The sequence below is a fragment of the Dermacentor silvarum genome, chromosome 10 (genome assembly GCF_013339745.2).
Source record: "Dermacentor silvarum isolate Dsil-2018 chromosome 10, BIME_Dsil_1.4, whole genome shotgun sequence".
NCBI classification, from domain to species: Eukaryota; Metazoa; Arthropoda; class Arachnida; order Ixodida; family Ixodidae; genus Dermacentor; species Dermacentor silvarum.
Window position 1 is genome coordinate 88102933 of NC_051163.1, and position 13192 is coordinate 88116124.

The window sequence follows — 13192 nt, forward strand, 5'->3', positions numbered from 1 at the left end:
ACTTTTGGCATGTTTGAATCCCCAACCAAGACAACTTGACGCTTTTCCTCCTCGCCCCCAAAAGTTGAACCTAGGGCCGCGATGCCCTCCCCCCTGTCTCATCTTCGCCCTTCGCTTTGCTGTCTTCCTTGGCCGACAAGTCAGTAGTAGCCCCTTCGTGACCATCACTGACATGTCCGCCACTGCTTCCCGGCGTGGTGGTTTCGGCTTCTTTACCTGCTGTCGCTTTGGAGCCCTGGGAGTGTAAAGGCCCGACCACATTCGGCGTTTTCCCGGCGTTTCCTGGCGTTTCGTGACCCGGCGCCGCTCAGCGTCGACGCTGAGGGAGGCGCCAAGCCGAAACGTCGTACTCAAGGCACACCAGAAATCTCGGCGCCGGCGCCGCCGCCGGAAGCGGATCGATGAGCGCCGACTTGGCGCCGACCAATCAGCGCATGTCTGCGGCCGCGCTGCTGGCAACTTTTGCAAGCGACTTCCGCAGCAACCATTTCGCGTGCGTGCCACCATGTGGTGCCAGTGTCTCGTCGGCGAGGCGGCGCCGTCTGAGAAAGCAGCCGCTCGTACCATCGAGCGCGCTGCCGTGAATGTGTGTGCGTGTGTGTGTGTGTGTGCCGCAGAACTATAAACAGGGCTTAAAAACCTTAATCGGGAACATTACTCATAGTTCACTTGAATGACATTGCACACTGCTTCTGGTTAAATCTGTCTGGTCACATTGTGGGACGCTGGACTGGCGCTGTTTGCGTGCGTCTCATGTGGCTGGGTGACCTCTCCGGCGCTGTTGATGCAACGACGCCGAGAGACGCAACGGCAGGAAACGCCGGTGAAAACGCTGAATGTGGGCCGGGCTTTAGGCAGCACCACCCAGAACCATGGCGGGTGAATGTTGAACACCTTTCTTTAGCTCAATTGATAGTGCCATTATTTCTTTCACCGAGCATCACGAGAAATTTTCGACCACTAGCGTGTTATCCGCGATGTATCTAGTAAATAGAGCTCCGTGCGCGCTCGCAAGCGGCATGTTGTGCATGGCAAGTTTTTGCCAGCTTTTAGTGAGGTAAAGCTTACCTTCGCCGCGATGTTACTCGTTCATCAAATGCTCCAATTTGAAGTGGTCGACGTGCGTCGCACTTGCGCATAACGTCCAGGTCGAGGCATCCTCGCAGGGACTCGATAGCTGAGTGAGTAGTGGTGAATATGAAGCAGGGTAATGAAGGAACAACATCCAGAACACATCATTATTATCTTCAACGTCTTGTTCATGTTCACTGCAGGACGAAGGCCTTTCCCACAGATGCCCATTTACCCTTGCTTTATGCCAGCTGACACCATATTGTAGCTGCAAATTTTCTAGTTTGATCACACCACCTAGTTTTCTCCCTTTTCTGCGTACGCTTCCTGTATATTGACACCCATACCACCGGTTATCTCGCCTACACATTGTATAGCCTGCCCAGCTGTAAAAACATTTCTTAGTGCCTGTGCTGCTCATGCAGCAGAATCCCACGCACAAGCTTCTTCGTAGATCTTTCTGTGAACTTCCAATAGTATTAGCGACACCAGCCAATACCTGCAAGGCGGATTAAATTTAATGAAATTTTCGGTCTTTATTGACATCCATGAGAATGCTAAACTTGCCTTCATCGATGTGCATCTCTCTTCTACGTCATCACCAACCCTCATCCAGACTTTACGCGCCGTTCCCCCTTCCCTTGTGCAGAGTAGCAGGATAGAGCACGCTTCCTCAGGGTAACCTTCCTGCCTTCCTTGAAAGGAATTATTTCTCTCTCTCACGGCCCAGCTCCATTTCTTCCGCTTAATATCAACTGGAATATCGGCTACACTCCTTTGCTTTGTAATCCACACCACTTTCTTCCTGTTTCTTAACGTTATCTCCTATAATTTTTCGTTCCATCGCTAGTTCCACAGTCCTTAACTTCTCAAGCTTCTTTGCTAACCTCGAAGTTTCTGCCCCATATGGTAGTGCTTCTTGAATGCAATGATTGTACACATGTTTTTGCAAGGACAGGGGTAAGTCGCTCGTAATTACTTGGTTAAGCCTACCAGAATAGATGGGCACTATTATAAGAAATGTTTATCTAAAGAATGGTGTATGACATTCGGAAGCCGACATAGAAGGGTAATTCAATAAAGGCTGAGAGAGATGTTCCGAAATCGCTATTTCTGAAAATTATTCACAACTCTCTTGTAACTTTCAATACGGTCCCAGATAAGCGAAATTAACCCGTCCTACCGTTTTTACCCAAGGCAGATAACGTGAGCGAAGCCATCTTCTGACACTTACATAAATATGGCATGCAGTGTCTTACATGCGCCTAGTTCTTTTCTTACCTTGAGATACATAAAAAAAGTCGGAGATTGCCGCGCCTGCACTGTAGGGTGGGCAAGGGGATCATTGCGACGCTTCGTGGAATGATAAAAAAGGAACACTGAATGGACATGAAGCAAGACAGGTAACAAGGAGCAGTTAAGACATTGGAGGGAATTTATATAGTAGGTGTCAAGAGATGGCTTCCCTCATATGTATTTCCCTGACTGGGGAGCATATAGAAAGGAACAAATGTGCGAATAGACGATTTTTAGAAATAAAAATTTAAGAGCATCAGTATCAGTCTTTATTGAACAACCTATATGCTTTTCATTTAGTTAAACGCTGATGTTCAGTCTATATGGGAGGGAAAACAAAAGGAACGTTGACAAGTAAATAAACATAGAAACAAATGAGTACCTGCATGGTACCAATAAAAAAATGTTCTTCCAGCAACTAAGTTTATTAATGCAATAAAACAAAACATGGAGGTGAAATCGCTTGGAAATACCGACGGCTTCTTCTTCATTTGGCAATGCAAACGCTTTTGGGAGAATAAAAAAAACTTAGTGGTGAGTAAACCACCACGGAGGGAGCTAAAGAACATATTCGGGTGCAGATATGGTTGATATGAAATATATTGGTCGGCAGATCTCTGAGATAAAGAAAAAGCACGATGACACAGAAATACAAGCACACTGCGGAAACAGGATGTGCTCGACATGTCACGTTGACCGCTAATGAAGGACGAAGACAGAGAAGGAAAAACAAGGAACGACGACATGGGCAAACACCAACTAGGCCAAACTCAAGTTCTTCTGGAGGAAGTGCTGGATAGTTTACAGATGATCATGAACCTGAAGCCCTATGAAGAAAGTCTGCATAGAGTGCGCTGCGCAATGCGCTACGCCTTGCAGCAAGCAATACCCCAGTACATTTTCACGGATATGGCAATAATGTGTGTCCAGCGTAGAAGCGGGTATATTTGAAGCATGCAATTGTTGTCGAAATGGTTGTTGCCCCTTAACTGCTTCTTCATTGTTAGAGGCCAACGTTCCATGTTTTTTTTTTTTTTGGACAAAAGACCTAGTCATGCGTTAATGCGTGCCTTGTACGACTGCCGACTTTCTATTTTGTAGTTAAAAATGCTGCCACGCTGCCGAATTCCTTAGTTGGAACAACAAGAAACGTAAAATGCCGAATTGAACATAAAATGTGTGCACAGGATACATTAGGCACCGGCTTTCGAGTTCGTGAACACCCATGCTAGCTACTGAAGAAACGGCATAAATCAAATGCAAGAAATATTTTAGCAGCTTACTCCACAAGAAGATGGTGAAAATTGTCAAAGTCGAGATAGTAGGAAGTTGCCAGGACGAACAGGGGCAGTAAATTGATGCAGAGCTACCATGGAGCTGCTTTGTATCTCAATAACAAGGCACGTTTCGTCTTGAAACACCTCATTCCCATCTGCCTGAGTATTCTTCCCTTTACAGCTTACATGGGCTAGCACTGTCGAACAGCTCTTGCATAAGCCCGTCCATGTGTAGTTGCAAAATGAACACTTCGGTGCGAAAGAGGCAATATACTTGACTTCCATGCAGCTGTGTAGCTTTTCTACGCTTAACCATTCACGGTGATCGCAATATCATGTCGCTATACTGATATACTTGCTAAAATATAGTAGGCACTTTCGATTTTTCTGATTTCGCTGTCGCCGGGTTACGCCTGCTTTCGCATCAGATGGAGAAGGGGAGCAAATTTCTTGTTCATTTTATCTGGAGACCAAGCTCTGAAGATTCCGTGGACTAAGCGTACAAAAGTAACTCTTGTTAAGGGATGCACAATACGTGAGAAGGAAACCGACTTAAGAAGTAGGGAGTAAAAATATTTTAGCAGTTGCCTCACAAGGAAGGTGGTGAAAATTGTCAAAGTTGAGATAGGAGGAAGCGGCGATGAGCAATACGACCTGCAAAATGATGCAGGACTACCATGAAACTGCCTCTTCATCGTATAACACAGCATGCTTCTTGAAACGTGTTATTCCCAACTGCCTGAGTATTTTTTCCTGTACGACATATATGAGCGCTAAGTCTGGTTAAGTATTACTATCAACGGGCACTAGATCTGGAAAGTTTACTTCCACCATGCACTGGCGCTGCCGTTAACTTCGATGTTCAGTCGGTCACAAAAGCTTACGCGACGCCAAATTCTCGAAAAAAAGCTGTAATACCACAAATTGTCGACAAATAACTCAGAACTTAAAGTTTATATCCGTAGTAGTGTTCTTTGGACGACTGTACTTTACGTTACTGCTGCTTATACACGACCAGCCGAGAAATAACATTCGTCGTCGTCCAAAACCACGATCGAGTGCAGTATGAAGCGTGCAGCGATGTAAGTAAAGCTCTCACGCTGGCAGGAGTCTGCGAGAGTCGCACTTTCTTGGAGAGCAACATAGCCTCTTTCCGTGGTTGCGAATTGATGCTTATCAGAGTCACTGCAGCCAGCGTAGTAGTCCTTGCAGGTGGGGTCTCCGGGAAACTCTCCCGAGTTTTCAGAGCTGAAGAAGCAAACATCGTGTAGATTACGGTGAACACACTGTCACTAGACACAATAGGAATAATAAAACGCATTAGAATGTACATTCGTGATATCACTGAACGTTATTCTTTGAGCTCTTAATAACGCTATGAATCTTTTTGCCTTTTAGTGTGAAGGTTGCTGTGATTTGCACGGCATTACCTGATCCAGGAAACGGCGTGATACACGAGACACATGAAATTTTAACATGCTTTCATAGCGTCAAGATGGAAAGTCATTTAATTGCGAACGCATATTGTCCTAACATTGTTCTATATCATAACGCAGGCAGAAAAAGTAACATAATTGAATTAGCAAATTTATATAGAGAGAGAAATCGGGAAGTAGAAAGACCCGCCAGTTGAAAACAATTACTCCATCTCCCGCTAAAGGGAACCATGTGTGGATGCGAAGCAGCGGCGAGATGGTTAGCTTCAGCGGGAGATGGTTTCGCGGCAGCGGCCCAAGCGCTCATCGCGGCGCTGCACAGGAGAACGAGGCGCGCGCGCTCCGTCATGTTCATACTGCGAAACTACCGGGGCGACCCCAGCGGAGTATGCAGCTGTCGCACCACTAGTCGGGCGCGCCGCTCCGGATTCCTAGAGGAGAGAAAGGGGGGAGCGTAGGAGAGGAGAGAGAGGGGGAGGGGACGCACTAGCGCTCTGGGGGTGTGGCACGCGGGCGCCGCTCCGTACAGTAGAGGATTCCTAGAGGAGAGAAAGGGGGGAAGCGCAGGAGAGGAGAGAGAGATGGGGAGGGGAAGCGCATGCGCTGTGAGGGTGTGGGACGCCGCCGGAGGGACGGACAAAGCCCCCGCCATAAGCTGCTTCGCATCTAATAGATTAACTTTGCTGCCAGTCAAATAACTCAATAGGACTAAATATACATTATGAAGTAAAAGAGAGTTAAATACAGTTTGCAGAGGATTGATTTAAAGGACTAATCAGCATGCACAGCGGTATTACCTGTGTGCGTATGTAGCGGTGCGTTGTTTTATGCAGCAGAGCTATGGAGCCTTACTTTTTACTAAATATATGAATTAACGTGACAAGTGATCGAAGAGATCTGCAGGAACGAAACCTGCCAAAAAAACTTTAAAAATATACAGGTAAGTGGTTTTAGAGGCTTAGGTTATTCTAGACAGATTTAACGTAGTCAAACCTACCGGAGTAATGCGTTTCGGTGGAATGTATTTGCAAGCATGCACTTTTAAACTTCGCTTTCTCCATCGTTGCTAGCGAAAGTATTTCATACATTATGGGCAGCCATTTCCTACAGAGACTGTCATCCTGACATTTCAGATAAATATTACTTTTGTTATGAGCTTCTCTTACCTCTCTTAAACCAACACTAAGATGCTTGTCTGCATGTCTATCAATAGATGCTTAAAGGGACAGACAACCGCTCAGAACATGAATTGAGATTTTCAGCTCCCGCTTCTGTACATGTTTTCGGACTGATTTTTGTGATTCCTAGCAGTGAAATGTGCACTATTTGACGCAGTTTCTTGTAAGGAACACGCCGATGTCCGATTTTTGCCGGTCAGTAAATTTTTTTTTAATTTTCGAGACTTTTAGTTAGGACCACGCCGCGTCTCAGCCGACTAGGCCTATCTTGGGCGGCGAGGAGCGATCAGGCCGAGGCCTCGCTCGCACGTGTGCGCGGCAGCATGGCCGCTATGGAGACAGTCGTGGAGGGAGAGGACATCTCCCGACAACAAGCGTAGCGGCCGGGCTGAAAGACGGCCTTGGGCAGAAACAAGAAGGCCAAACCGGGACCGACCGTTCCGCACCGAGGCAACGAGGAACGAGCAGAGCCGAAGGGTGGCCGCCGCACGGCCGGCCCGCAGAGCGCGGTCAAGCGCCTCGTCGCCGCGTCGAGGCTCCCTGAGCTACCGAGGGACCACATCCGCATCCTAGTGAGGCCGAGAGACGGCCTCGACGGGAAAAAAGTGGTCAATTTCGCCTAGCGCAAGCGCTAACAATGGCGGCCTCGCTCACGCCGAACGAGACCGAGAAAAACATCGTTTGCCCGGCCGCCGCCCAGAACAATCTTTTGTCCACGCCGGACGAGAAGAACGCGATCGCATACGCCGGAATTCACAAGCTTCACATCAGAGAAGGCGCATTCAAAGTGGCCGCATACGTTGCGGCGCCGGACAACACGTGCAAGGGGGTCATCAGAGGAGTGGACCAAGAAATCAACGATGCCCAGCTTCAGGCCATCATTGTGAGTCAAATAAATCCCAAGGCCTTGGAAGACAAGCGGATCAAAAACACCTCGATGGTGGTAGTACTCTTCGACGGCATGAAAGTGCCGAGTTATGTCATGTGTGGCGTAAGCCTAATACGCTGCACGCTATACAGGCGGCAGAACGACGTGTGCCACGGGTGCGGTGACTTAGGCCACAGAGTCGACGTCTGCCCAAATCCTGACAAGAAGACATGCCGTGGCAGCGGAGTCAACGACCCGGCCGAAGACCACCAGTGCTCGGCCAAATGCGTCCTCTGCGGAGGCCAACACCCGATGGCGGACGGCAAGTGCAAGCAACGATACCAGGTCATTTACGTCGCGCGGCGCAGGAGGCGCCGACGCCGAAACGCGGAGAAACCGCAGCTGCAAAGCCAGCTGCAACAGCTGGTGTGCAGATCACGCGATTCCAGCGTGGCAAGCGCCCCCAGACGGGGACGTTCGACAACGCCGACACGAGGAAAGCGCAGACGATCGAGAGCATGCTCCACTCCAGGGGGCGCTCCCGCTCCCAAGTGCGCATTCAAGAGGGGCTGACCGGGACGCACCGGGCCAAGAGAAAGCCGCAGCCGAAACCACAATCAAAGGTAACGCAGGTAGCATTGCCTGCGTTGCAAGGAAGACTTTAGATTAGCTCAGCTAGCGGAAGAAAGCGCGCGCCTCAAGGCGGAGATTCGGCAAATGAGGGCGGATTTCGAATCGTTTGGGAAACAAGGTTGCACTCCCCAGCTAGTTGAACAACAGCCGCAGCAGGTGCCGCAAAGTACACCGACACCGCAAGGGGAGCAGTCGATTCGCTTGGTCAAACGCAGGGCCCCTCCCCTGACGGAGGAGGGAAACCTGGCGGAACCTGAGTCTAGTAGCATCCTATTGGGAATTCAGCAGTCGATTAGCTCTTTGCAGCTAATGGTCCAGCCACTAGCGGGAAGTGACCAGTATCGAAGCAACCATGGCGCCTGCAGGTGCTAAACAAATCCAAGGTGTCAATCATGGCGAACAACTCAACTAGAGAGCTGGTCGTGTGGCCGTGGAATTGTGCTAGCTTCAAAAAGCGCAAGGCTCTGCTGCTGCAGTTCGTTGCCTCACAAGCGGACAAACCGCACGTAATAATCTTACCAGATACTTTGGTTAGCGAGACGACCCTGCCCGACTATCCACCTCGTCGCCTCGTCGAAATTCGAACAGGGTAAGCGTGGAGTGGCGACCCTCGTCGCGAACAAATGCTCTTTCCGGGAACGAGATTTGAAATTAGGCAACGTGAAAGCGGAGGCAACCGCGATCGAAATCATACCGTGCGGTTGGCTGAAAAACAGCGTATTCGTAGTGAACGTCTACAGCCCGCCCTCTGGCCACAGACAGTCATTTGCATCGATAATAACGAACACGACCTAAATGGCTAGGGGGGCCCCGCTAATAGTGGCGGGAGATTTTAACGCGCGCCACGAAGCCTGGGGTTACGCAAGGCCAATGCCCAAGGGAGAGCGGCTATTGGAGGCAGTCACTAAGTGCTCGCTAGAGCTGGTGACAGACCCTCGCGATCCGACTCAACTAGGCACGTCGGTGGCGCGGGACAAGACGCCAGACCGGACCTTCGTCAAAAACGTGCGAGGGGCCGAGTGGCGCAACCTACACGAGAACCTCGACAGCAACCACTACATACTGGCGGTGACGATCCCAATCAGGGTGGCACCACCGAGAGAATTTGGGGTCACAGACGGGGACGCCTTCCGCAAAATAAGGAAGGAAGACAAGCGAATACGCGGACCTAGACAGCCTCTTTAGTAGGCTCAAAGAGGACGTTAGCATGGCGACGAGGGTCGTCCAAACCAAACTGAACGTGGAAAGGATGGACGCGAGATTGGCACACCTATTAGAAGCAAATAATTTCATAACGGCCAGGTGGAAAACGCAAAGACTAAATCGCAGACTGCGAAAGAAAGTAGCGGCACCAAACAGGGAAATCGAAGCGCACTCGATGGATCTTTCCAAGCAACGGTGGAACGGGTTGTGCGCGACAGTGGACGGACAAATGATAGCCGGAGGCAAATGGAACCTCCTAAAGAAACTGTTACACGACAAGCAACCTAAAGGCGATCAGAGATTGGTAATCGATAGGATTTTACACAAGCAAAAGGAGCTGAGCAAAACAGAGAGCGAGCTCCTGAAGGAGCTGGCGGAGACATATCTGCCACTGCGCCCGTCGGGCGACGGCGACTTTCCACAATACGCCGGCGCAGAGGTCTAAGAACTCGACGCGGCCCTTCACGGAATCGGAAATTTGGAATGCCTTACAAGGCCTCAATGGACGCTCGGCGACGGGCCCGGACAGAGTCTCGAGCAAACTGTTGAGAAACCTAGACGGAAAGTCGGTCGAGAAGCTCACCGCAGAAATCAACAGAGCGTGGGAAACGCGACGACTACCCGAGGTATGGAAGGAGGCCTCGGTCATACTAATACCGAATTCCGGTAAACCACTTGCGGCGGAGAACGTGCGGTCGATATCGCTAACCTCGTGCGTTGGCAAGACGGCGGAACATGCCATACATAACCGAGTATCGCTGTACATAGAGAGAGAGGGCCTGTTTCCACACAACATGGTGGGCTTCAGACCGGGCCTCTCCACAGAAGACGTAATGTTACTACTCAATAAGCATATTGTCACGAGCCTCGAGAAGTAGTCTTGAAGGTTTAATGAACCGTAGAGCAGCTGGCTCTTGGAAAACGAGACCGTCGGAGCTGGCTCCGACGGCTATAATCGACGGCATGACCAGAGACACCAGGGACATACTGACCCTGTACGTAACGAAAGCGTTCGACACGGTCAAACACAGCTTTCTAAAGAAAACAATATCAGTGATGGGGCTCGGCCGGAAATTCCACTCTTACATAGGCTCCTTCGTCAGAGACAGGAAGGCATGATCAAAATAGGACATGCCACGTCCGATTGGTACACCCTGGGCGCGAAGGGCACCTCACAAGGGGTGGTGCTCTCCCCACTAATATTCAATCTGGCAATGAAAGGGCTCTCGGCCGGCTGACGAGAGTGACCAATGTCAATCACGCCCTGTACGCCGACGACATTGTGGTGTGGTGCACAGGACGGTCCGACGCAGAAATTGAGCTGGCTTTCCAAGAGGCGCTGGACACAACGGAAGAGTACCTGAAGGAAACGGGGCTCCGCCTGTCAACAAGTAAATTGGCCCTCGAAACAAAGGATGAGGAATTCGACGCCGATCGATCAAATCCCTGTCAAATTACACACGAGCGATGACCAGCCGATCCCCACAGTTGATACTATAAGAATCCTGGGGCAGCTAAATGAGGCTAAAGGCGGTATAACACGCAAGCGGTCATGAAAATCAGGTCGAAAACGGAGAACATGCTCCGGCTGATCCTCAGGGTGACCAACCATAGGGGAGGGCTCAGCGAGAGCAATCCCTTCAGACTTTACCACGCATTCCTCATGAGTCACGTAAATTACGTAGCCTCTGCGCTAAAATGGACCAAAAGAGACGCGGCCGAGATAAGACACTGATGCGTAAGAGCATCAAAAGGGTGCTAGGTCTTCCGATTACTACAAGCACAGAGCGGCTTGATCAGTTAGGGGTCCACAACTCGCCAGCAGAAATCATCGAAGCACAGAACAGGTCGTGCGGCTGTCGACCACCAGGGCCGGTAGACGCATCCTAGAAGAAGCAGGCATAAAAGGCAAAGTACAACGCACGCAAGGTCGTGCTCAGCGCGGCGGTCAGGGGCACTTTCAAGGTAGAACGGCTTCCGAGAAACATCCACCCGCAATTCAACGAGGGGCGCCGAAAGGCGAGGGCCCGAACACTGCTGAAATCGACCGCCAACTGCCCGAGACTGGCGGCATTTATAGACGCGGCCCAGTACAGGCGCAGCGACCGGTACGCGGCCGCGTCGATACACTGGGATGCGACGATCATTAACGCGGCATCGGTCAAGGGGGTAACGTCCGAAGTGGCCGAACAGGTGGCAATAGCCATCGCAATGGGGGACCCTAAACAACCTTTGGTGTATAGATTCGTTATCGGCCCATTCGCCTCGACCTGGACACCACGGGAAGTGGTGGCCGTCCTCGGAAACGAGAGAGCCGCGGGGTCATCACATCGTGAAATGGTTCCCGGCCCACATGGGGGCCGACGTGCACACTAACTTTCCCAACGCCAACGAGCTGGCGCACGACCGCGCGCGAGGACTCACGCACCGCGGCGATCAGGGCGAGCGAAGTGGCGGGGAGGGAGGGTAGCACCGAGACCTGGGGCTCACCTTCATAACAACGAAGTGAAGAAGACGAAGTGATAGGAGAACGCCGCTTTGCCTTGTGTGCTCCTGCAAATCAGTATTAGCCAGCCGTGTCAACTTCTTACGGCTTCGAGGACAACATCAGCTGCGATCACTGATACCGGTGAGCGGCGCGACGACACCAAGCGCTAACGTTCGACTGCCACCGTGGCGGAGGGCAGCAACGGAGATGTGCAAGCGTGGCAAGGGCCGCCATTACCGCAGCATGGCTTCGGAGCCGACGAGCCTGTGAGCCAGCCTGGAGCCGCCAGGGTCTCCTACATTCGACCCCCGACACTCGTCTTGGATGCGACGAGGAAAGCTGAGAGCATGTCGGACGAAGCAAGCAGTGCGAAAAAGGTGAGAGTCGAAGATCAGAACGAGTACATGAATGAGAAAACATCGACGTACTCCCTTCGCGACGAAGAAGAAGAAGATATTGAGATTGAATGTGATGAGGAGGCAGATCCCTTCACTCTTGTGACATATAAGAAGAGAAGGTTCGAGGGTATTCCTGTGGTATTTCAACCAATTGAAGAAACGAAAACGTTCTGGAGAGTAAACCCAAATGTTGTCGCCTCAGAAATCGTTACGCTAGCAAAGGAGAAAGTAAGCTCTTTCCGAGTGAACCAAGACGGAAGCTTCTCAGTGACTGTGAGTTCTCTCGCATCAGCCAAGAGTTTGTTATCATGTGTGCAAGTAGCTGGCTTACTAGTGAAGCCATTTATTCCGGAGTCATACATACGAAATGTTGGCAAAATCAGACATGTCCCGCTACAATACACAGAAGAACAATTAACAGAATATTTAAGAGAGGCAGGAGTGACATCAGCTAGACGCCAGACCCGTTATATACGCCAAGAAGATGGCACTGTGGAATCGCGCCCAGTGAGAAGTGTGATTCTGCAATTCCGCAATGACCGACCAATTCCAGAGCGAGTGTATCTTGGCTTCACTAGTCATCCAGTCGAGGAATATCTGGGGCCAGCCAGGCGCTGCTATAACTGCCAGAGATTTGGTCACTTAGCGAAAAACTGCCGAGGAACAAGGCGCTGCAAAATATGTGCAGAAGACCACGATCACAAAGACTGCAAATCCATAAGACAGCCTAAGTGTGCGAACTGCAACGGACCCCACACTGCATCATTTTCGGGATGCCCGCAGAATAAGGCAGCAGCTCTTCAACATCAACACGACATCATCTATGGTCGCACCCAACAGCGCGGTGCACCGGAACCAAACAAGAATACGATGAAGCCAGCGCAACCACCTCGGCCACAAATGCCTAAGCATCAGGACGCCTCTATGACATACGCGAAAGTCGCAAGGGGACCACAAAACCGAGGACAAAGTTTTGGGACATCACCAAGCCAACAGCAAGCTCGGCAAGAACCTCAGGAAGGACCTCGTCAAAAGAACAACCCCGTGACTAACATACGACAGAATACCAGCACACCGCAACCAGTAAGTGTAACGAAACAGGGAACCCCCTCAGCGTCTATTGCTGAACTTGTCATTCCAATGTTGTTTTCTGCTTTAAAAGCCATACTTGTCGCAATTCCACAGGCAAATAACCTACCGGAGGTTAAGGCCGTACTGTCGATGGAACAAGTGATATTACAAAACGCTACGTCAGCCACTGCGCAGACGAGGCATGAATAATTGTTATCAAAATGTCGCCTTATTCCAGTGGAATGCGAATAGTCTTCGCTCTAAGTGTGCGGA

The 13192-nt window shown here is 50.5% G+C and overlaps 1 protein-coding gene across 1 annotated transcript in view; it reads right to left on the reverse strand.

Moving 5' to 3' along the window:
• Positions 1-13192, reverse strand: part of LOC119431684 (uncharacterized) — a 36891-nt gene that overhangs the window by 6861 nt on the left and 16838 nt on the right. Inside the window, exons 3-4 of the mRNA XM_049657562.1 lie at positions 4744-4892; positions 1069-1177 (exon numbers count right to left, since the gene is read on the reverse strand). Of these exons, the coding sequence (XP_049513519.1) occupies positions 1069-1177; positions 4744-4892 (258 nt within the window). The remainder of the gene's footprint in view (positions 1-1068; positions 1178-4743; positions 4893-13192) is intronic.